The sequence below is a fragment of the Mauremys mutica genome, chromosome 13 (genome assembly GCF_020497125.1).
Source record: "Mauremys mutica isolate MM-2020 ecotype Southern chromosome 13, ASM2049712v1, whole genome shotgun sequence".
NCBI lineage: Eukaryota > Metazoa > Chordata > Testudines > Geoemydidae > Mauremys > Mauremys mutica.
The window spans coordinates 1901376-1926509 of record NC_059084.1 but is presented as its reverse complement, the minus strand read 5'-3'; the positions used below and the strand labels follow the sequence as shown (position 1 = coordinate 1926509).

The following is a 25134-nucleotide window of genomic DNA, read 5'->3' as shown; positions in this document are numbered from 1 at the left end:
TGAATTACAGGAGACCACTATCCCAGGTTAATTATTTTTTCTAACCTGTTACCTTTATGGATTGATTATGAATACTTTGTCCGGGAAAGATCTTATGATTCTTCCTGGCAGGAGTCAAGAACACAGCAACGAAGCACTCGCATAAATGAGTTTTGTTTTGGTTGCATTTTGTGTGGCATGCCAAGAGTGCTGTGCTTTGGGGAGTGGCCAAGTGAATCGTTATTAGAGCTGCATTCCATAGTCATTACTCAGGAAAAACACATACAGCTCTGGCTGCATAAGGACTTCAAGTTTGGGCCAATTAATTATTTTTTATGGATCAGTAAAACGGGCTCCATGTTCTCTAAGGAGATTTTCAATGTGCCTCCAGTTTGTCTCTGAAACTCTTTCAGATCCTAGTATGGATGTTATTAGGGAAGATTATTTTGGGTACAGAACAAAGTGTGGCAGGTGCTTTTATCTAACAAAGCGTTTTAATGTGAGCTGCTCAGTTTCACCTCTGTGGGCTGCTGAGAACTTCCATCTCTCTGTTCACATTACTCAGTGATTGCTGAGCTTTGCACAAGGAGCAATGGACAAGGAGGAAGTAGGAAGTCCATTTACGGAGATGTAATTTGGTGATACCTGAAGGCATCAAACAGGAGCTGAAAAATAAACCGGTAAATTCATGCTGCAGGCAAAGCAGCTGCTTTGATGTGATCTTCTGTATGTTCTTTCTCAAAATTCCAATGTGATTATCTGTACTAGATGCACTGGGCCCAATTTTCTCCACCCTGCACATTGTATAGTAGTCACCCCTGTGCAGAGTGAGTGTGAAATGCTATCCAGCTCCCTGAGGTGCAACACAATGGAGAGTCAGGCCTACAATTTCTTTCCCAGGTCCTTAATTCACATAGATACCTTCTTGGTATTCCTGTTTGGCCTGAGCTCTTATTCAGGCAGCTCTCTAGCCTTCTGTTCCCTCTTCCTTGTGTCCTTGTCTACACTGGGGAACTGAGGTATGTTTAGCATGTTTTTAAACCCCACTTAGCACCTAGTGTAGACAAGGGCAGAGGTGTTTAAAGATGTGGTAGTTGGTTGCAGTCCCCCATACTTGATGTAAGTGCCAGTCTGCGCTGGTGCAGCATGACTGTGTAAGGGGTTCATTGCAGTAACTGTCCATGGAGCATGAGTTTCTGTGTCGTATAGACAGGGTCTGTCTCCTTGGACACCTTGTCTCCTTTGCAGGCGGGTTCCCCCTTTGCTCTGTGACGTTGCCCTGATCCTGAATGCTCTTGGCAGGTACAAAGACTGAAGATGATGAAGGTTTTGGGCCTTGTTCTCTGGGGCCTGCTGATGCCAATGCAGGTTTCAGGCACAGGACGCTGCCTCGTCCCTCGAGAGTCGTATGAAAGGGGTAAGTGACTCGGGTCATGTCAATCTGTGCACTGTGGGGCAGGATGATTGGGGATAAAACCGGCCTCACCAGGCCCTTTTCTTTCTCTTATTGAATACTTCTGCTCTGTTTGTTCTTGCATTTACTGATTTGTTTTGTGGCAGTCCCAGGTCCTCTGACCTCCTGTCTCCATTAGGAAATTCCCCCTCCTGCCCATGAGTTAGGAAGGTATTTGTTTTTTCCTTTTGAGAGAGAGGCAACAAAATAATCTGCCCTGCAAGGAACATGGCAGTCTTGTCCCTTGTGAAACGAAAACATCCCCAGAACACGTTATGGCCAAACTTTACAAAGCAGCCTGTGATGTCATGTCTGCCGGTCTGGAGATCCAGGTGTTTTTGCCGATCCCAGATATATGCGTGCAAATCTGGATTTTTGTGTTGGCAAATAGCTGTGCAAGTGAAATTGCCAGCACAAATGTCAAGGGCCAGGTTGCGCGTCCTTTGAATAATTGGCTGCTCAAAGGACTCGAGGAAATGCTTTAGTTTCCGTTGGCAGCGAAATCTGGGAGCCATACTCAGTTCCTGCTCTCTTCATTGATGGAGATGATGCCATTTGCTATGTCAGACTGAGAGGAGCAGCATATGGACGGGCTGCTTTGAGTCACTGCTGGCTTTGGGCAAGCCTCTGCGCCAGAATCTCCAATCTGCTAAACCACTCGCAACTGTGTAAGCATCACAAAGTGACTGGCGACGGCCAGTAGAGAAGTCACTATGTGCAGGGGCACTCACATCTGGAAAGCTAGTGAAAGCCAACTGGAGAGAGGAGGCCCAATCCTCCACTGTGGTGATAGGCTAGTGGTGTAAACCAGGGCGGGCTCTGTGCCCCAGTGAGCACCAGAGCTGGTAGAGCCTGAATCAGATCTGCCCTGCAGCCACCACCCTCCAGTGCAGCTCGCAGGTCGTGAAGGATCAGGGTCACTGAACTTGTAACCATACAAATGATGGTTCGAAGTTCCTTATCCACTAGCTCTGTGTATGGTGCCCCTGAGGGCGAAGCACCCTTCCATAAACACAGATATGGGCCTGATGCTGCACCACACTGTGTTATTACTCCAGCTTTACGCTGCTGTACGTCTCCATTGGTTTCAAGGGACTGAAACAGAAACGCAGTAGGCCCAATAATCTAATCTTGTGTCAGTTTTCAGAAAAGAGTGCACTGCACTGAAATCTGACGCTTTTCGCTAAGTCAAGAGAGTACTGAGAATTCTGAATGAGTGATCACGCCAGGATCAAGTATTAAAAAACCTGTAATATTGTACCTACAATTTTACACCTGCAGTCACATATGGGAGCAAAACGATAGGTGCAGGTGACAGAAATTGTGCTTCCTTTGCTGCACCCATAAATCAGTTCATTAGACATCTAAATTCTGTGGTCTGCAGCAACAATTGATGGAGAGCACAAGATCAGAGGCTGGGCTAAGATTCCTCTGCCTGTTTGGCCTATTAGATTAGAGAAAGTGATGACTTAAACCGCCTTCTTTTGTATCCAACTTGAGCTCAGTGTCCGAAACAGTAGGTCTTGTGGAACATTTTTCTTTACAGCTTGTGAAGAGTCAATAACTGGCCTCTTCAGGCATGAAATGGAGAGACTCAAATTCCCAGGATCAACAATTACCTTAATCGCTATCAATGGGTGAGTAACGAAAAATAGAATAAAGGCTTCTGCACTATTAAGGTTCCATATCTGTATCATGGTAGTGTGTGGAGGCCCCACTCTTAGACCAGCCTAGAGCTGGGGGTGGGAGAGAAGAGGAGAGAGACTCCCCACCTTATAACTTTTAGCCCTAGTCACTGTGTTATGGGGTCAGGTCAGCAGATAATATTTATGAGCGGGGCCCTGAAGCAGCCTCCCTGAACATCTGTGCCTGGTTTCCTTTCTGACCTGCTCTGATTTCATTTTCCAGGTTGCATGTTGCTAAAGCCATTGTGCTCCCAGTGAAATCCAAGTACGTTCCTGGAGTTGGGGTCAAGGTGGAATTTTCTGCTAAACTCAAAATCCTTGGCACTTGGTGAGTGGAGCTAGACTCTTCTTTAGTTTGTTTCCACAGCAGAAGGGAATTGAATGAGGGAAGCTCTCTGGGTGGATGGGGGATGGGGCAGGAAACATCATGTTGCTTCTTCAGAAAACTTTGCAAAAATTAAAATTCTGCACCTAGGATCCTTCTCCATGATGAAAATTTGTTGAGACTCAGGGTAGGTTTACACTTACCTTCCCCGTCGACGCGGTGAGTTCGACTTCACGGAGTTCGAACTCCGGAAGCGCCGCGGTCGACTCCGGTACTCCACCACTGCAAACGGCGGTGGTGGAGTCGACGGGGGAGCCGCGGAGTTCGACCCCACCGCGTCTGGACGGGTGAGTAGGTCGAACTAGGGTACTTCGAATTCAGCTACGCTATTCACGTAGCTGAATTTGCGTACCCTAGTTCGACCGCCGTTCTTAGTGTGGACCAGCCCTCAGACCCTGTAGCCCACAAGGCTCAGAGAACAGACAAAGAGCAAAAACAATGAATTGAAGGTACTAGACTCTCTAATACCAAATGGCTTTGAGCCAACCCCCCTCACCCTCTATGCCCTGCCCATTTGGTGGCTTTGCAGGTCACTAATAGGGTAGTGGGAGGTCTCCTGACATCTGGTACTTCTGGTCACTTTGCTCTCGGATACTGCAGCATCAGTGGCTACTGGGGATGATGGTCTTTGTATTAGGACTCTGCTGAGAACAGGCCACCCATCAGAAGGATACCACAGTCACCTGGTAACCTTATCTCTTCCTCTATGCTCTTTCCAGCCTCCCATCTTTTAGCCAGCATACCGGGTATGTAAGACGTGATAAAACAGAAGTGGGTCTGGAATGAAATTTTGGAAGGCTGCAGGAATTTTAGGTATTTCAAAGGATTCATGCAGTTCACACATGAGGCAGCACCTGTGTATTTTAAAGCATTGGCTTCAGACATGTTTCTTCCGTTCATCACTACACTAACCTCTTAATGCGCAGGTCCTGGGCCTTGGAAATGTGCACTGTTGATTCAGTACTTAGTGTCTAACAACATTTCACTGGAAGCCTGGGTCCCTTTGGTGATCATTGAGAGGAGATGTTCCCAGTATGCCTTTTGTTCATGCACAAAGTGGCCAAATGCATATTTCCATTGACCAGATGGTCCTAAAGAAGCCAGGAATCTCATGAGTTTGTGCTTTAGACAAGTGTAGCTTTTTCCTTCAGTAGGAGAGCAGCCTGTAATTACTCTAAAGGTAAGAATAGGGCAGTCTAGTAAACTACGTTCTTTCTTTGAGGAGTCACCGCTGAAATGCCCCTGCTCAGTGGTTGCTGTTAGCATTGGATCCAAGCTTCTGGAGGTTGTCCAGTGATATAGGAGGTCACGCTCAGGCTCTGTGGGCAAAAATACATTTCCATACTTCAGAATGTTCATTTGGTTTTTGAAAGTGGGAATTTAACTTTGAATATCCAGTGTTCTAATGTTTGTGTTTAAAAAACCTACAACATTCACTTCCTCTTTGCTTCTGTAGTGACTCCCACTCCCTGCTCTCAACTTTAGCTTCAGATTCAGATTTTTTGCCTGGTAATATACATACTTTTTTTTTTTTTAACATTTCAGAATCTCTTAATGACAGAAGTCAATATAAAGCAGGTCTCTGATCTGCAGAGCTGGCCAGCTGCTCCCATTTCCTCTGTCTCTTGCTCCCTTGGCTGCCAGCTTCTCCCCGTTTCCTGTGTGTCTCGCTCCCTTTGGCTTGCTGCTAGATGGCTTTCTCATATGGGTGTCTTTCTCCTTCTCCCTCTGGACTGGCTAGACCAGATTTGTAAGATTTTGGGGATAGGCTCCTGTGGAGTGGAGGCCCCATTTCATGAGTCATTTAAAACCGGATCCCTAATGCACTGGTGAATCCGCTGCTGGGAACAATCCTGCCATGATCTCAGATGATGGACTAAATAGCCTGTGTCATTTGTCTCTAATTTCTCCATTGATCCCTTGTGACTTCCTGTAAACGTGGATTTGAGCCCAGGCCTCCAGAGGGGAGAGTGCACTAACTGAGCAACGCCACTGCCTGGAGCCCATAAACAGCGTCCCCTGATGGAAAACCAGGGGTGGACTTCTCTCAAGGGGAGCAAAGTATTTGCAACCCTTCCTCACTGCAAAGCAAATCTACACATGTAACACTTGCACCTTTCATTGCTCTCTTTAGGACCAGATTCTGCCATCCTTGCTCACATGGACTGTTCCCACTGCTATCAGGGGGGTACCCACGGAGGTGAGGTAACATGCACTGCGAGTCAGGGTGTCAGAATCTGGCCCTGGGCTACGACTGCACAGAATGCAATCCGAGGAGCCCTTGCGGGGTGGCCAGTGAGTGAGCTGACTGGTGGGAAGAGCAGTAGTGATGGCAGGGATGGAAGGAAACTGGTTTTGCTCAATGTTCACACCCTGTATTTAGAAACAAGCCTCCATTTACACAGCACAGATCACAGGGTTGCCGCACTATGTGCGACTGTCTGTTTGTTTCATGTGTGTTTGTCTCTGCAGCTGGTCTATCCTCTTGTCTGGCCTGACCACCATCAATGTGCGTGTAGACTGCAGTGCGCTCGTTCTGCTGCCTAAGTATTTGCCGCTTACCACCAGCGTTGCCGTCAAGGATTGTCAATGTGCGGTGGTTCTCAAGGATGTCAGTATCAACCTGCTGTGAGTGCTGGTGTTCTGTGCTGGGTCTGTCAATATCACCCTGTCACTCCTCACTGGATACATTTCCATTTCCTACCTAGCATCTGTACGTTCGTCTTTATCAGCAGAATGGCTGAATTCTGTTGAGTTCAAGTAGCCAGAGAAGTAGATTCCCATGTGGTCCAGTATATTACGGTGCCATTGATTTAGATTACAGTGTGAACTCTTTGGAATGGGGACTGTCTCTTGTTCTGTGCTTGTGCAGAGCCTAGCACAAAGGGGCCTGTTTTCAGGTAGCCTCTAGACACTCCCATAATAAACACAATAAATAATGGACTCTGCAGAACCAGGATCCCAGCACACAGTGGAATGGCTGCAGAATACGATCCTGATGGACTAAGCTTGAAGTCACAAAACTCAGCTGGCCAGGGGACAGCAGTGAAATTAAAGCTGTCCAGTTAATTTGGTCTCTGTCTACAGTACATGTCCCAAACTCATCAGCATGCCAACGGTCTCTGTCCTGAAGGAGGGGTCCCTTTAGGCACCATTTAAAATATGAAAGTTGCTTTGGACTATTCCATGCTGATCGTGCCTCTCTCATTTCTCTCGTGATGCCGGTTTTGGGTTTTGTTGGTTTACTCTCTGTAATTTTGCATGCAGCGATATCCGTGCGAGCGTGACAGCCAGCCTAGGGAGCAACATCCTACTGGCGTTACAAGTCAAGGTAAGTCTCCTACCCAGCCCTGCCAGTTGCTGGCGTGTGGAGGAGTAAGGGTGGTGTAAAACACGCCCCACCCCAGTACCTCTGGATGGCTAGTCCAGGCATGGCGAGGCAGGGGAGAGGCTTTGCCAGACTCTCCCACCTCCCCGATCCACCACCATGAGCTGGTGGGGGCAGAGCATTGGCTCTGACCTCCACCCCATTCGCTGGCCCATGTGAAGTGAGAAGTAAGCTGCACCGCCACCTTTGTCAGGACTGCAGTGGGTTACTCCTCCCTCCGGAGCAGAGAAGGTTTTATGATGCTGCTTCCTCTTACTCCAGACTTAGAGGTTCACTCTAGCATCACCCGCTGGCTGGTGTGTTATACATCTTCCCGTGTGCCTGATCTGTAGAGGGGGTGAGGCCATCACCCCCTCCCCTGATACAAAACCGGGCTCTGTAGCTCATGCTGTAGAGACTCCTGCTTCTAATCCCCACCGTGGACCAGGATGGCAGCTGTCACACCAGCCCTTGGTGTGAGATGGCAAATACATTCCTGTAGCCAGTTATTCCCCTTCCTGGGCAAAGGGTGGGAAGGCATCTGACCCAATATCTTTGGCTCCCGGGGGGATTTCCCCTCCATGCCTTGAGCACAGAGCAGAGCCTGGTGAGGAACAGAACCTCTGTCCCCAGTGGTAATGGTGCTAGGCAATGTCATGGGGCTCCAACCTCTGCTTGCCTCCTTAAATCCCATCCTGAGATGTCACTAACCGCCGTACAAATCGCAGGGACAGAAATACTCCTGTCAGTGAAAGTCACCCAGACCATCGGAGTGATTTCCTCCTCCCTGACCGGGTCTCTTGCTTTGTGTTACAGACACCTCCAATACTTTCAGCTTGTATTTCCTTCGGGCATTCAAAGATGCTGAGTGATATTAACTGTAAGTGCCACGGACTCTCTTCCTTTGGATTTTCTTTCTGTGTCCAGTAAGCTCAATGCAGGAAGCTCTGTGCTTTTGTCAGCCCATCCAGAAGCTCTACATGTGTAGAGACCTGCTCCTGGCGCTGCTGCCTTTGAGTAAGATGACTCCAGCTGTTGTATCTTTTGTCTTTACACAACAAACATAATATGAGGGAACCACCTGGGCATAGCAGGGTCCAAAGAACACTGTTTACTGAACATACACCTCGTGCAAAGCCTACCTGCATATATACACTGCTGTTCTGGGTGGCAGTTCCTATAACACAGAGCACAACTAGAGAGCTTACAGACTTCTTAAAGGAATACTGTCCTATTGCTGCCTTTGCGGGGTGGTGCTGGCGAAGGCTCTTGTGTGTGTCCTGCTCACGTTAGAAATGTTGTTGGAGAGCAACAGACCCTTTTGTCGGAAAGTGACAGGCACAAACATTGGCCACAGCAAGCACAGAGGTGGAAATGACTGAGAGAGAAGCTGCCAGGGAAGGAATGGTCCCAGGTCTCCTGGGTTCTCTGCTCACTGCCTGGGCTGTGTCTGAGGAGTAGCTCTGCCCGGTCTGACACCCCAGCCCGTCTCTTGCTCACACTGCGGCCCCTCTCAGGCTCCAGGAGTTGCAGTGTGCTCCCTCTTTGCGGCTGGGACCACTAGCCAGTCACTGTGTTCCCCCTTCTGGGGTATGTCTCCCTGGACTGGCTGCCCGGGTATCGTTCCCGGCAGTCGTCCAGTCCAAGGCAGTGCCACTTCCCCAGGGGCTGGCGGGGAACCCAGGCCTGCCCACTACTCTGGGCTCCAGCTCAGGGACCCTCAGGTCAGCTGCCAAAGTCTGCACCATCCCCAACCTCGCTGCTGTTTCCTGGAGCCTTTTCCTACTCCACCCCTTTAGGCTTCTTCACCACCACCTGGGTAAACCCTTCCTTCAGGGACAGGGTCCCCGGCATCTGCTCTCCCCCTGGTCTCCGCCTTTCCCTCTCTAAGCCCAGACAGTGACTGCTGGCTTCCACGCTGCAGCCCCTTCTGCCCCCAGTGCTCGACCTTCAGCTAGCCCCACCTGCTCCTGCTCAGCTGAGCTAGAATAGGGGCCTGTATGGAGTTCCCCCCTTGCTGTCCTTAACATTGTCTCGGAGAGGCATTACCGGATCTGAGCGCAGTCTGCACAGCCTTCCCCCATTGTCCGGTGGAGTGGTCGTGTCTCTGCTCTGTTCAGGGATGGGTGGGGAGCTGTGTTGGTGGGGGATGCAGCGTTTTGTCACAAGACTGAATCCTTTCCTGTTTGACTGGAATAGTAATCAGGGCCCAGTGTATCCTGGGAGTTTGTGGAATTCATCCCTTGCAGCAGAACTAGACTCCAGAATCTTCAGCTTACAGTGAAAACGATTAGGTTTCTGTCCTTCATGTTTGTAGAGAGAACTTTGAACATGTGGCCAAGTGTAACCAATACCGGGGTGTCTGCCTGAGTCTGCAGCCTTTCTGAAACAATCTCTGAGAGCTTTGAACAGCCCCATTCAGCTCAGTGCGTGCTTGACTTAGAAACATAAAGACAACAATTGGCAACATATCAAAACATGAATATGTGGGAAGATCCTAAAACAAACTGAATTCAATAACTGCCTAATAAATGACTTTACTTCTCAGCCTCACATTTAAGTTTACAATACACAGGCTTTTAGAGACTTATCACAAGCCGACATAGACTTTTCACTAAACTGCAGCACAATCCAAGCACCTTGCTGCAGAGCTTAGGTCCAGCTTGCGGCAGAGTTTGTAGGGGCTTGAAGATAACATGTATTTATATGCTGCTTTTTGCCCCAAATTAGCCTCCCAGCCTCCCTTGCCTCATCATTGACCAGTGTCTTGGTTTGTCTGGTTTTGTGCTTTGTCTAAGTTCAATCAAATGCTCTTTGGGCATGGAATGCATCTTTACCTGTGTTTGAAAATGACTGTGATGCACGTTTGCTCAGTTCTGGGCATGAGGACAAGGTGACTCTCTCTTGGAAGAGGGGGTTCTTGTATCTCAATGTCATTTATATCTAATTCTGACAAGTTTATTGGAGAAGATGTTCCATTGATTGGAACCAACCTCCTATCTTTAAATTAATCTGGAATTTTGCTGAAATCCCAGCTCAAGGTTGTGCATCTTCCATCTGAGTGATTCTCCTCCCTGTTTCTGGTATATGTTGTAAACGTTTTTCCTTTCCATGCAGCTGTTCTCCCATTTGAGAAGGGAAAGCTCCTGTATGTGGCTCAAACTCCAAAAGTAAATGACCAGTTCATTGAAATTCCTGTACAGGTAAGTGTGTAGACTCTATGAAACATTTCTGAGACGAAGATTTCACAACTTTCTTGCGCTGGATCAGCCCTGAAACTCTGAAAGGTGTCAGAGCTTTCTTACCTTCTGTGACATTGGTCAGAGAAATGAGTGACAGAAAAACTTCAGAGTGACTTGTCAGCTGTCAGGATAGCCCCAGTCTCACATAGGGATCCATTCTGCTGCCCTTATTCATGTCAGTTAGCACTTACTCATTTAGGCCCTGATCCTGAAAAGACTTACTCACCAAATCCACAGCAACCCAGCAGAGTGAGAACGAGAGGGTTGCTCTGCAGATAAACAAACCTAATTCATTCACGGCTTGCAGTTACCCAGATAGGAAATAAAGCACTTTTTTTTTTTAACAGCGAGGATAATTAACCACTGGAACAGTTTCCCAAGGGATGTAGCAGATGCTTCGTCACTTGACGTCTTTACATTAGGCTGGGTGTCTTTCTAAGAGATGCTGCAGCTCAACCAAAAGTTGTGGGTGTCCAGGCAGGAAACAGCAGATGAAATTATCTGGCCTGTGCAATGCAGATGATCACAATGGTCCCTTATGGATTTGTAGATTGCAAGGCCAGATGATGTGGTTTAACCAACCGTACAGGACTCGGCATGGCCGCTGGCCATTGCTCCTGTAACCCATCCTTACACATGGTGGCTCTCTGTCCCCCGCTCTCCTGCCTGGACCACATAGAGGTGTATGAGTCTGACCTGGGTCTTCTAGTTCAGGCAGAAGAGGCTCATGCTTTTCCATCCCAAGGTCATAGTTTCAATCCTCTCTCCCATATAGTCTGAACTGAATTTACACTTTGCTCTCCCAGGGGGTCTCATCCTTCTGCAGTGGCCACCACTGGCTCAGGGTTGTGGAATTTGCACCTCCTTTACTAGCAAAGGGGAATCAAGTGTCTGGCAAGTGATTTTGGATCACAGGGTGGAGGGTGAATCCTGTCGTTCTGCTCCATATGCCAAGGGCACACCTCCCAAAGGGCCCACACTTTGAGCGGCTTTACTCCTTTCTGCACAGATTTGGTGCCCACACCTATCACTTCTATTGCCGGAAATTATTCATATCCGTGCTGAAGGATCGTGAACTGAGGCTATGGAGAGTGTTATGTGCACAGGAGGCATGAATCCCTCCCCTCAGTACTGCATGAGTAATTTCTTTCCCCCTCATTTTGTGCCTTTGCCAGTTAGAATAATTATTTTAGACTCATAATTAAGGGGCTTTTCGTTGTGTTAAGTGGCTTTTCTGATCTCTGCTTTCAGACAGAATATCTGGCTGACGATGGGAAGAAGATCCCCATTCCACCCCTCTCGCAGGACTTTGTGATATTGCCACAACTGAATCATACTGCTGGGGCCATAGGCGAGAATGTCATCACTTCTATCCTCTCCTACACAGTCTTCAAGAAACCCCATTCCTTCTCTTGTACCCCTCAAACGGTGAGCGATGCCGTCCCTGGAACGTCCGGGCATTACTGTGGAGTCAGGGTCCTCCACCAAAGCCTTCAGCCTCCTGGATCAGCCCGGAAGGCTCCTGATTTTAGGAGCCCTTTCCTAAGCACCTGCCTATCTCCTGTTTTCACTGGCCCAGCGCGGGAGTTATATAGAAGGAGGTGCGTTAGAGCACAGCACCCAACTGTCCTGCAGCCTTAAGGCCTGTCCCCCTGGATCTGAGCTCGGGTAGCTGAGCCACGCCTCTGCTGGTGCTGCAGTGTCCGCGCTGCTCTTGTAGCACACTAGTGCATGCACCGCTAGCACAGGTCTGTCTGCCTGGGCTGGGAGACTGCAGGTGACCAGGCTAGAGGGCTGGGCGGTATAATGGGTAGAGCAGTGCGGTGTTGCAGTCACTCTAGCTATATCCGTGTGGCTGCTGCTGGTTTGAGGACGTGCTTGAAGAAGGATCTCTGAATGAAAGGTTTTTTGGGGTAGAGTAGAAGGGGAGTTGAAGAGAACCAGAGGCATGGGGCATAAACAAAGGGGAAAGCCAAGGGAGGGAACGGGAGGTCAGCCAGGGAGAGGAGGTACAAGTGGGAAAATTAAGGGAGGAATTCGAGGGAAGACCAGGGAGGATTAAGTTGGGAGTACAAGCAAGAGGCTGAATATATGCAAACGAGGCAGTGCATGTTCACTAAATATGCACTTTTTATGCAAATGATGAAATTGTCTAATCTCCAGCTTTCTAGGCCTGCAGCGGGGTTTGGAGATCTCTGTGCAAAGCTATATCCTTACTGATGCAGCCGTTTGCTCGTCATTCACCTGAAACGGGTTGGATTTAGTTAATTAAAAGCTGTAGAAAATCTGGGCTAGGAGGAAAAACCTACAGAATATGGTTAGAATTAAAAAAAAAAAAAAAAAAGCCTATGGAGAACAGCCAAATAGCACTGCAGACCTTTACTGACCCTGCCAGGTGGGGTTTCATTCCTGGAAACTCAGCGCAATACACAGAGCTTAGTGGGAACAAGGACAGAGATCTAGGCAGCTAAATCCTATGTTCACCTGCTCAGACCCCAGCAGTTTTGGCTGGAAAAATAGGTTGGTTCCAAAACTCGCCACGCTTACTGTGATGGCGAAGGAGGACGTTCTTGCAAAGTCTGATGAGATGAGGTCAAACTGTACATGAGCTGCAGTTGATTTAAAATGGTTCCCTCTAGTTCAAACAGCTGGTACTCAAACTTCCTTGGGAGCTGGGGTAACCATGTACTCCATGTTCAGAGGCAGCCATGGGGCATGGCGCTACAAGTCTCGTCACCCCAGCACGGGTTGTGCCCTCTGCAGCACCTGTACACTTCACCTCTTAAAAACACACAACAAAAATACCCATTCACTGGGGCTTCATGTGGGTGGAGTGACCTTCCCCCGAAGGAGGAGGATGATGAGACAGCCACTGTTGGGGAAGGTGCAGCATTTTCAGCTGACCGTTTATTTTTGAATGCGGTGTTGTGGTAGCTGTGTTGGTCCTAGGATATCAGAGAGACAAGGGGGGGAGGTGATATATTCTATTGGACCAACTTCTGTTGGTGAGAGAGCCCAGCCATGGAGCTTATGCAGAGCATGACGTGAAGAAGTGCTCCGTGTAGCCTGAAAGCTTGTCTCACGCCAACAAACACTGGTCCAGTGACAGACTTTATCTCATCCACCGTGTGTCTCCTTCATTTTTGTTTCAGTTTGTTGACACACTCTCCCTGGAGATGATCCTCTCTCAACTGATTATTTCCAAGGTGAGTCCCCCTCAGTCACACAGTGATAATTCTCTGTCAGACCAAATGTCACATTGCTTGTCCCGCTGCACAGCAGACCTTGCTGATGTCTGAAGTGTTCATTCCATGCCTGACTGCCTACGGGCCGGGGCACCTGCGGCCTTGGCTCTTGCTCCCAGTGCTGCTGTTTGGTTTTTTTGTTCCAGCTGCATGGACTGATGCTTTTGCACCCTCTGAGGAAAGAGCAGTCCCCCCTGAGAGAGGGGAGTATTGTCCTACCACAGCCTGGGCTGTGACTGCTGAAATGGAAAGCCTCAGGCTCTCGAAGAAAATTGGCTCATCTTGTATGTGTTGGAAAGAAACAGCCTGTCGGGAGAGGAGGCAGCATTTGTCAACAGAAAAAGGGGGCAAAGAGAGTGTAAGATAACGTGACTCTCCATCCCAGTGAGGTGTTGGGGTTGATGGGACTTCTGAGATCACACGAGCAGGACAGTCAAAATCTGCATTTGCTGTTGTCTCTCTGGGGATTACACAGCATCTACTGCTCCACCTACTGCAGGGGCTCAGAATACCTCGTCATGCCCCTACTGTCACCTGTCGCCTCCTTGTCTTTCCTCTCCAGGGTCCATGGGAGGGCCCATGTCAATCTCGTTGAGCGTGTTTTTCAGGTTAAATCTAGTCCCTGATCCCTCTTTTCTTACAGTGCCCACCCTGCACTCCAATCTCTTCTTCACTGTTCATCATTACCAAAGTGGTCACACCTCTGACGGTCGGTCTGGATGTGAACCTGTGCACCATGAATCTCACTCTCAGCCTGCAGATAATGGATAAAAAGGGAAACAAGAAACCTGTGCCCCTCATTGCTTTGAAAGCAGTAAGTACTGAGATAGAAAGATCAGATTTAATCCCAAAGGGTGAGAAATGGAGGAGCTGCTGCCCAGTGGATACTGGCTTTCTGTTTGCAGAGGCCGACGGATGGGTTTGGGTTTACAGCAACATGTCATTCATTCATATAGATGAGTACGTGCTCTGTGTCTGTGACAAGTTTGATTCTGCAGCTGGAAGGAGCAGCATCCTCTCTAATAACTATGAAAGCTGAGCATTAAGCAATGGTTTTCGGTAGATCGCAGCTCTGGTTAAAAAGAGCCTCTGAAAAATGCACTCTGCTCCAGGCCATATTGAATAACCACAGTGCAGCTTCCAGAGCATTGTCCCATCCGTGTGAATGAAATATTATTGCTTTCCAGCCTTAAAATTCATCCACAGTCACAGAAAAAATCCATCAAGCTGCATGAGCTGAGATTTGAACCATGTGGTTAGACAGAGTCTGGCTCAGGAGGGACCAATATCCCAGTAGGAAATGAGACCTTGTCCTTGGCACTTCGTGCCTGTGTTGTGCAGGTGGACTGAGCTGGGACGCAGTACTTTGCTGAAGCAGCACTTTTCTAGCAGCTCCATCACGTCCTGCAGAATCCAAGCTTGTGTGTTGTTAAAATAGGTGAGTGTAGCCTTCCCGGCTGCCAAACGTGAGCAGACTGAACTGACGCAGCGCTAGTGCCATCTGACTGCACGGTCCAACAGAATCCACGGGGGCCTCTTGGCCCAGCAATTCTGAGAGGAGCGAACTGCCTCTGTTCAGCTCAATGGGGTGTTGACACTGAAGACCTGTGAAAGCATTTTAAACTATCCCCTCCCTGACCAATTTAGCAGAATTCTCCAGCTACTCTGGGATTGTGGGAGTGTCTTGGATTGTGGGAAAGATCTTGGGCCACGTGATTTTCCCTTTCTGCCCCTTGATGAACGTAATCGCAAGGTGGCAAGGGAAGGCTTTGCTTACAGTTCTGAGCGTTCGTGTGATGCCAGTGAGTTCACTGAGGGACCATGGTTGGTTTCCTTTCTCTGGGTAGCTTAACCCAAGCAGGGAGGAAATGTCCCTGCTGTGTTCTGCAGCTGATGGTCTGTTCTCCAAGCTCAGGTGCTGACACTCAGATCAGCTGACTTGGTGACTCATTTCCCCCTTGCAGGATCTCGGTTTGGTTGCCACCCTCCGGCTGGTTGAAGGAAAGGTGCAATTCATTGCGTCCCTCGACAGGTATCAAGTCTTCCAAGTATTGTCTCCAGAATGGGTTAATATTACAGAATAGGCTCCTGAGCAGAAGTGATGGGCAATGAAGAGAGCAACGGGGCTCCCTTACCACCTGGGGTTTGGCTTTTTAGATATTTTGGGACCTAAGCTATGGGCTAACGATTTTGAGATGGATAAATCTGAGCTGGTTTCTTTTCCCACAGATTGCATTTCAAGCTGGTTTCCTCAATCGTGGGCCCTGTCATTGTAAGTCCTCGCTTTTATTAACGTCTGTGCTATGCTAGGAAGCAGAAACGAACATTTGTTAGAAATCAGGAGTCTGACACTCCACAGCTCCTTTCCATCATTCCAGCAGGATACTGGCCCCCGGGGGAGGCTGCTCCTCATAGCTCAGAGATGGAAAGAGGGTTCTAGTATAGTCACTAGTATAGGGCATGGGGGAGCAAGTCAGAGGGCACGGCTAGGGTTCTCTGTCCTCCACTTGTTCTCAGCCCCCCAGGGGCCTGGATCTATGACTCAGGGAACTATATGTTCTTATCAAACTTGGTTATTGTTGCCTTAAAAAATATTTTTGTTGGAAGATGGAGGGGAGTAACCACCCACTGCAGGTTTGTTACATAGTCTCACGCAATTTTATTTTGCTCATAAGACAGATGTTTTGCTAGTCTAGCTGCCTAGGAGGGACAACTTGGCAGTTTTGCATCAAGAACAAAAGGCTTTACATGATCTCTGTGTTTCAGATTGTACGTCTTCAGGTACCCTTGAGAGCCTACATCCTGAAAATTCTACTCAAGAAGATCAACTGTAAGTCCAGTTAGATGTTTTCTTCAGTCATTTCTTGTCTGCCAAGTACATAACCACAGCACACAGAGATGTAGACTAAGTGATCACAAATGTCTCATGCATTAATTCGCAAAAGGCACTTCCTGTCTCCCTAAGGTAGGTAGGTAGGACACATGCTGCTGCCTTCATGAGACAGTGACCATAAGAAAAGGATTCATGAAATGGAGGCCGTTTTTAACAAAGGGCATTTATGGGAGTGAAGTTCCCTTCTCACTTGCCCACCATCTTGGGAATTCCCTGTTGCAGGGCTGTCAGAGAGAGCCCGAAGTCGCACAGGAAAGCCACTTGAGAAATGTAAAAGCTCTTGCACTCATGCTGCTTACTGAAATGCCCTCTAAAGCTTCCCTCTCCCAAATGGCTTCCTCCAACCAACAGAAACCCAAGCACTGAAAAAGTAATGAAGCTGCAGCATAATGGGCTGTTTATTGCGTTTGTACATGAATTCTGGACTCTGTCCCCTCCCCTCCTTCACATAGGTCCTGTCTCTGCCTGTCTGTCTATCATGTCCATCAGTTGTGTTTTATCTTTCAGCTGTAAGCTCTTGGGGCAGGGAGTATCACTTACTACATGTTTGTACGCTGCCTGGCACCTGGGCCCGGTTGTGTCCTTCGGGTGCTACTGCAGTATAAATGTTTAATAATGGGGTGTGTATGGTACCGAACACTGAGACCCCAACTTTCCAAAGTTCACTTCGGCGCACACCTGAGTCTGTTTGTGTAAGCCCAGATGCATGCACCAAATCAGGAACACACACGAGTGCCCCTTTAATTTGGGCCTAGAAACTGGCTCTTCAAATCCCATCTTGATCTGCTTCCTTCTGAGGATGGGTGTGGTGTTTACAAGATTTTGTCCTCCAAGCTCTTTGGAGTTTGCAAACCATATACGAGTTCACTAACCACCCTGGAGTTATATATCCTGGTACGTTCACTCACCACTCACCACAAAACCCTAGTTAGAGTGTTCGTGATGATTAGTAACTTCTCTGATTTTGTGCCTTTCAGAGGCAGCCTCCTTATCTACCTCTGGGCACTGGATCTTTAGGTGCTTCCAGAGAGCCATAATCCCTGTACAAACACTGGACCACTGCTCGCCTCTTCCATGTGCTAGGCAGGCAGGATGCTTTCTGCACTGCTGCTGCTGCAGATCTGGGAAGTGCTCCCACGCAGAGATGCAAAGCCATGTCCCACATTGCCTGGTTTTGAAGAAAGCCCACGGGAGCAAGTGGAAAAGATGTGCTGGGTTTTCCTTGTGACTCACTTGTCACACCTAGGTTCCAATCAACCCAGTGTGCGAGAGAGGGATGGGCAAAGTCCCTTTGCCTAGTTCATTACTGGTGGAGATGGGCTAAACCCACAACCCTGGCACCGGGTCTGGATGTCAAACAACTGAGGCTGGGGGTGGTTCAGATGCAGTGTTGGGTCTGGCTGGGCCCATTTGCAGAAATAGAGTTCATGTTTCACTGAGGTGCTGTGAAAAAGGACAGGATGGGAAAAAACGAGAAAATAGGATGAAAAATGGAGCCCAATCAGGGAGGTAGAAAAACTGAATTGAAAAACCCAGGTACAGTGTCTAAATACATGTACTGGGCTGGCTGGAGGCCACATGTGCACGTGCCCTGGATGGAGGAAACTCCCCTGTACCAGCCTAGCTTCCTTTCTGCCGTGGGCTTGGGTTCTTCTCCCCCTAACGCAGAGCCCTAGGTATCCTTCAACTAGAATACCAAAATCTCTGACCCACCTTGGTGTTGTATGGGATAGATTTAAATGACAGGGCAAATGGGATTCATCTCTGGGCCTCTAACCCAGCCAGGGGCGTCTCTAGACATTTCGCCACCCCAAGCAGGGCGGCACGCCGCGGGGGGCGCTCTGCCGGTCGCCGGGAGGGCAGCAGGCGGCTCTGGTGGACCTCCCGCAGACGTGCCTGCGGCGGGTCAGCTGGTCCCGTGGCTTTGGTGGACCTCCCGCAGGCACGCCTGTGGATTCTCCACCAAAGCCGCGGGACCAGCTGACCCGCCGCAGGCACGTCTGCGGGAGGTCCACCGGAGCCGCGTGCCGCCCTCCCGGCGACCGGCAGAGCGCCCCCCGCGGCATGCCGCCCCAAGCACGCGCTTGGCGTGCTGGGGCCTGGAGCCGCCCCTGGACCCAGCGAGCTCTCTGCCCACCTGGATCTCCCAGTGAAGCCAGCACAGGAGACTAGTAGGATAAAGCCCGAATTCACTTTGAGAACCCAGGAGCCCAAAGGAAAATGTGTCAGGTTTCCCAGCAGGTTCACCTCCTCATAGCATGGGTGGCCACCAATCTGATCTGACTGAGAACCAAGCAAATGGCACCCGTCTCTAGTTGTCTAACATTATCTATAGCACTATAAAGGCATATGGCCTCTGCAAACCTGCAAGACCTGTTCCATGCACCATAGAGCTTCACTGATCGCTCCTGCCCAACCGTTATATTGTCTCCCAGTGCTCAGTGCTAGGCAGATGCGTGAAATTCTGCATCTGGCTCCTTGCAGGCTGGGAGTGCTGAGATGTGTGTGTTTGTTTCAGTTTACCTCCACCTAGCAAAAATCCCAATCTTTCAAGCACCAGGATTGAAGCCCAACTTTGCGCATTGCCACCCTTCTAAGGTAAGATTTCAGAAAGGGGCGAAATCTGTTCCTTCGGCACCATATCGCTGCTCCTCTGCGGCATCTGCAGTGAGGAGGTTTCTTTTCAAAAATATCAGGTTACAAAAAATGTACACTTGACAATTTGCAGCGCTCGTATCTCTTAGGAAGCCATCTCCTGCCCCTAAGCTATAGCTGGGCTGGCCCTGGGCATGTTTGCACTGGGAGAATTCCCAAATGATTCCACATGCCAGTGTGACTCTTGTTGTCCATCAAGAGTGAGCACAAATTGTAGCAGCCATATTTTAAAGGGATCTCGACCCAGCCAGCTTTGCATGTGCAGTGCATTTTACCTGCTGCTTTCTGCATGAAAATGCAAGCAAGAGAGAGACTCTTCACATCATGTGCTTTGCATGTGAAAGATTCCACTTGCTTGTGGATCTGACAGAGAACAGAAAATCGCATGCCTGAAAACCACATCTTGGAAATGCCGATTTCCTGAGTGGCCATAACACCCATGAACATGCAGGGTAACCTCTTAAAAGGCATGTTAGCTGGCTGTGTCATCATGGAGTTTCACACATAGGCTACTAAATGAGCCCCTAATGTGACTTCAAAGGTGCTAGCTTGCATTGGTATGGATGTTAAGAGGACTCTTCAATTGTATTAAGCTAACGCAACTGAAAAAATCAGCCTCTTTGCCTGAGTAGACATGGCTTGGTGACTGCTGCATTTACTTTAAAAGCTGCAGTATTCACTACCAATTCAGTTTTGTAAAGTGCTTTGGAATTCCAGGCCTGTGCAGGGTGCTTACTTGATTTAAAAAAAAAAAATTCTCCTTAAGTCTTTTTTAAATAAAAATCACGGAATTCTTAGCTCTCTCAAATTGCTTTGTTTCCAGTAGTCACATCTGACCCTAGTCAGATTAAATGTTTCCAACTCTCACCACATTGCTCTGATACTAAATCCATAACAGTGCAACCCACTTCCTTGAACAGCTAGGACCGAACTTACTGGGTGAAAGAATCCATCCTTTGGAAATGAGCTGAGAATTTCTCCTTTGTTGTTCTAGCACTGTCTTGTGTGCCATAAAAAACTCCATAAAGGGTGATGTACCAGGCGAGTGTGGTGCTGATTCACCTCTCACACCGAGGAGAGAGAAGAAAGAGTGGCACAAATGAGGAGGTTTAATTCATGTTCCTTTTTCCAAAATTTTGATTCAAGCTTTTTACTCTGGGGAAAAATTGCCACATCTGCTATGGAATTTCAGCTGAAGAACAGCAGTAGAGCCGATAGTCTCCTTGTTACTTGGATTTACTATTTTTCAAATCAAATCTGTCTTGAGTGATGAGTTTCAGGGAGGGTTTGGGATTATGGTTATTGTTCTATTCATTTCCTTTGGTTACTCTGTTAATAAATCATTCATCTTAGCATGCCTGCCGTGTTCATTTCACCCCACTGCAGGATTTGGTTCCCTATTTGATAATTCATACTGGTCTACACCCCCACATAAGAGTTGTGTATTAGTAATTCATTCCATCTGCTGTTCTTCATTGTCCAGTGCATATCGGTTGTACATATATACATGCACATACACACACCACATTAATAGTTATGTGCATGGTATTAATATTTGATTTGTGTGTGTGTGTTGGGTGATCATGCTAAATTTGTATTATTCTTGCTTGCTTATGCTAAGGCATATGTCCCACAATGCTCTGGGACACGTATGGTTTAGCACTTGGCTTAGGCGGTTACACAAACTATCCAAAGCTAGATGGATGAATGTTCTAAACATAGGAGCAATGTGGCGTGAGGAAATCCTGGAAGCTGTATGAATGCTTTGCATTAGGGAGTGCCTCCATGCCCCGTAACATTTGGAATTTAATATTCAACACAAAAGATGGGAAAGTACAGGAGGCACCAGAGACAGTGCTGGCTAGTTACACTTATACTTTAAGTGTGTGAACAGTGCTCTGCAACTCGTAAACAGCCATGCTATAAAAGAGTGCTGTTTTAAGGAGGCATTCGGGAAGCACACCTTCTGGGTGAACTGAAAATGCTGCCTGAGACTTTGCTTCCTGGGAAGGCTTGGTGAGGTATTAACTCTTTCCTGTACTGTATTGCCTTGTCTTTAGACAATACATTTGCTTGAGCTTGATTATCTAGTCTCTTGAACATTCTTAACTTTGAACCGCAAGTCTAGTCAATTAGTTGACTTTTAATCAGTATCCTCCTGGAAACCGGATGTTAGAAAGGAGAAGTTCTGATAGGCCATCTGATCTATTGCTCCCTAGATCAGTGCTTCTCAAAGTCAGGCCGCCGCTTGTGCAGGGAAAGCCCCTGGCGGGCCAGGTCGGTTTGTTTACCTGCCGTGTCCGCAGGTCTGGCTGATCATGGCTTCCACTGGCTGCAGTTCACCGCTTCAGGCCAATGAGGGCTGCGGGAAGTGGTGCAGGATGAGGGATGTGCTGGCCACCCTTCTCGTCACTCCCTTTGGCCTGGAGCGGCGAACCGCGGCCAGTGGGAACTGTGATTGGCCGAACCTGCAGACGTGGCAGGTAAACAAACTGGCCTGGACCACCAGACCGGCTTTGAGAAGCACTGTCCTAATTAAGCTTTCTAGTGCTTTGTCCAATCTAGTCTGAAAGGTAATCTGCAAAGGGGGAGGAAAACAGGGTTGGGCCCTTTATTACTTCTTTATGACATACTTAAAATGTTTTCCTGCTTGTTCTTTTCCTTGGACATAACAGCATCACTTCTTGTTTGAGAACTTCTTGGAGAACGTAGGAAGTGTGTAGTGGGAGTTCTCTGAACTGAAGGGGTGTGAGAGGTGGAATCCAAAATGTTTTAGTTAAATAGTTATTAACCAATACGTACAATTTTATATAATCTTGGGAAAAAAAATCATTCCCCTCTCCATTAATCTGATTTCACTTCTTTAGTACTTGAGTCGTGCACATCTTCCAGGGGAGAGAAGCCACCTGCCTGGGAAGCTGTTCAATACCCCAAAGTGACCTCACTGTAAGGAACTCTTCTCGTTCAAAGAAAAAAATATTACACTGGGTCAGAGTGTGTCCCACTCAGTCCTTCCTCAGGCAAAGCCCCCGTTGAAACTCCCATCGAGTTCGATGACAACTTTTCCTGACTCAGAACATCAGGGTTTCCTGTTTTTTATAGCAGGGTAAATTCTACTTGTCTGTAAACATCAGAGTAGTCTAGAATTCCCAGAACAGTCGTTGGATGTTACAGCAGTTCATGTGGCAGGAAATTGTCTGGTAAAAGCATCCTCACTTCTGCCCAGAGCAAGTCCCAGGTTCACTCTAGCATCTTAGAAGTAAAACAAAGATTTACCTCCACTCGCAAGGAAAAGCTTTTGGACAGGAGCCCCACCCCTGCCCTTTCCACTGGCTTTTCCTGGTCTGATTGCGCTGTGCATCCCTGAACCTTGTGTGACAATCTCCCACCCCTGCATAGCACCAGGTCAGCTCCCCAGTGGCAGCAGAGTGTGCAATGCTGGGGGGACGGCCAGGGCTGCTGCTGGCCACCTCACCACGGCCTCTAGACCTGCTGAGTTGGCCTCAAGCTGTCTGAGAGGGATGTGCTAAATAAACAGACTAAAAAAAAGATTCAATGTTGGTATAAAATAGAGCGGTTGGACCATTTCTATTGATATAGGCAGTGTTGTAGCTGCATCAGTCCCAGGATATTAGAGACAAGATGGGTGAGGGAATAGCTTCTATAGGATCAGCTTCTGTTGGTGAGAGAGACAAGCCCCTGTAGAGAAGAGCTCTGTGTAGCGCGGACCCATGTCTCTCTCACTGACAGAAGTTGGCCCAAGAAAAGATATTGCCTCCCCCACCTTGTTGCTCTAATTTTCCATTGAAACAGCAGTAAATGGTTTCTTGATGAAATGGAAACTTTCATTACAAAATCCACTTTCTTAAATAAAATTCAGGTTTTAGCTAAAAACATCCAAACCAATTTTTGGAACATGTCTCAGAAAAAAATAATGAAAAATGGAAATTTGTTGCTTTGGTCAAAAAATGTTCATGGTGTGTGTGGAGGGGGCGTGGGGGATTCCTGAGCTGCTCTGATAAAACACAAGTCTGCAGACTTCCGGGGCACTAGTTCTTGCAATGTACAAACTTCACTTCATGTGATCGAAGTCGTATAATTGAATGGATCAGAACATCTTCAGATGATGATGATAAAGGGCTAAAGTGACCAGATGTCCCGATTTTATAGGGACAGTCCTGATTTTGGGGTCTTTTTCTTATATAGGCTCCTATTACCCCCCACCCCCTGTCCTGATTTTTCACATTTGCTGTCTGGTCACCCTATAAAGGGCTAAGGTAAAACCGAGGCTCCATGAGGGAAAATCCCAGCTTGTGTGCTCATGCTGTTGGTCACATATTGCAGCCAACCTGCTGCCTGCAAGGAGCCAGCGGTCACCCTTAACCTCTGGTGACGTGTCTGAGCTATTGACTGTTCAACGTGCACACGTTTGAAATTGCCCGGGTGGTATGTAAAGTAAATAAGGTTTTTAAAATGATTAAGAAGCTTCATTTAAATTTAAATTAAAATGCAGAGACCAGCGGCCAGCACCCGGGCAGTGTGAGTGCCACTGAAAATCAGCTTGCGTGCCGCCTTCGGCACACGTGCCATAGGTTGCCTACCCCTGAGTTAAATGCTGGTGCGTGCAGGTATTGTGGGCTGGATTATGGCCCCCCTCCCTCCCCATGCTGGGTGCTTAGAGGCTGGACTGATCCCAAAGATCCCTTTCTCCCTGCCCAGAGGGGGCAGTTTGGCTGAGCTGGGGCGAACAAATAGAGGAGGGGCCAGGGGTGCTTCAGGCAGAGCTAGCAGCTGCTGTGTGTGGCAGTATGCGAGTGAGACGTGGAAGGGCCATGACCCTGCACACTAGTATGGCTGCACTGCTGGGAGCACTGGCTATCCCTGTGATTGAGGTGTTGGAAGGGCACCTTCCTCTGCGTTCCGCCCGGTGCTCAGGAGCTGTCCGATTTGCCTTCCAAAGCAAGATGCTCCAGTGGTATCCGATGGCTAGTGGGCCTGCTCCACCTTTGTCTTAGCAGGGGCGTGGTCGTGCCCTGTATAATGCACACCGCCTGTTGCACATGCTTCGTTATAACCTCGCTGTGCTGCTTTAGGCACAAGCGTGTTTATAGGGGGGAAAAGCTCATAAAATGGTTGATGCCAAAGCTTGCAGCTCTTCAGAATCTGACTCAATCACCTCCTTCTCTCTTCACCGGGTCACTGTGAAGATGAGGTTTTTCTGACTGGCTTCAGGCCCCGACTTTTGCTATTCAGAAAGCATCCATTCAGTAAATCCTGCAGGGAGCAGCTGCCACTCTGCGGAGCCACGACACGGCCGATCACATGTTACTCGTGTATTTGGTCTGACAGAAATGAAGTCCCTGTGATGGAGCCCAGGCTGTCGCTAATTCTCCTCCAGGCTTGTTCTAGCGGTAACACACCATTCTCCCATGATAATGAGTGAACGAGATGGCGAGTTTGATCTCACTCCAGTTCCTGAAACCCTGGTTATAATCAAAGCTTCAGAAAAGAAATCCATAGTCCCTGCTCTTTGCTCCCGGAAAAGGGCCCTGTTCTACCATTAACACCCAGCTGGTGGGGGTCCTGGCATTCGTTCTTTGGGGACTCTCAGAGAACTTCCAGGCTGATGGGCTCAGGTCGCTAGAGCTGCTGCAATGGGATTATTGATTCTTCGCAGTTGGAGGCTCATCCAGACCTTGTGGGGACCAAGGTGCTTGAGCAGAAGTGAAATACTTTAGTGAAAAATGTTACAGATCAGAGGCCAGTTTTAATCTCACCCCATGCGAATGCTATTCCCACAGTGGGCGGCGGTGCTTTTGGATGCAAGGCGAACACCGTGTCCTAGATATTTTACCCACTGATATTTGACAGAATGCTTTGGGACTGTGGCTTCCATCAGAAAAATAAAACTAAGGGTGACCGGCGTCCCAGAAGAGCTAGATACTGTCTAACTCTGCCTACATCGTATGCACCCACATTCTCCCCTTATCTCCTCAGGCCTTTGTCCCAGTCTCCAAACTGCCCCTCCCTCTTCCCATGGACATGAGCTCTTAATTCAAACAAGCAAGACGTGCCAGTGCGTCTGCAGGTGTTACTATGGGGTGTGCAGCGACGTAACTGGTATGATTTGTTTTCTGGGTGATTCACCATTACATCTCCGCTGGTCTGCTCGGAGGCAGCAGCCAGTTGGTGTCACTTGGGATATAGTGTGCTCCAAAGGATGGAGACAG

At 48.3% G+C, this 25134-nt stretch overlaps 1 protein-coding gene across 1 annotated transcript; it reads left to right on the top strand.

Annotated features, from left to right (window-relative positions):
- The first annotated feature begins 571 nt into the window (after positions 1-571).
- LOC123348279 lies at positions 572-20109 on the top strand. The gene is made up of 16 exons (XM_044985789.1): positions 572-586; positions 1282-1396; positions 2979-3069; positions 3341-3445; positions 5975-6130; positions 6770-6833; positions 7686-7749; positions 9987-10072; positions 11363-11539; positions 13264-13317; positions 14000-14170; positions 15321-15388; positions 15586-15628; positions 16123-16186; positions 18768-18847; positions 19899-20109. The coding sequence occupies exons 1-16, from the start codon at positions 572-574 to the stop codon at positions 19935-19937; spliced, it is 1392 nt and encodes a 463-aa protein (XP_044841724.1). The 3' UTR covers positions 19938-20109.
- Positions 20110-25134: the final 5025 nt, after the last annotated feature.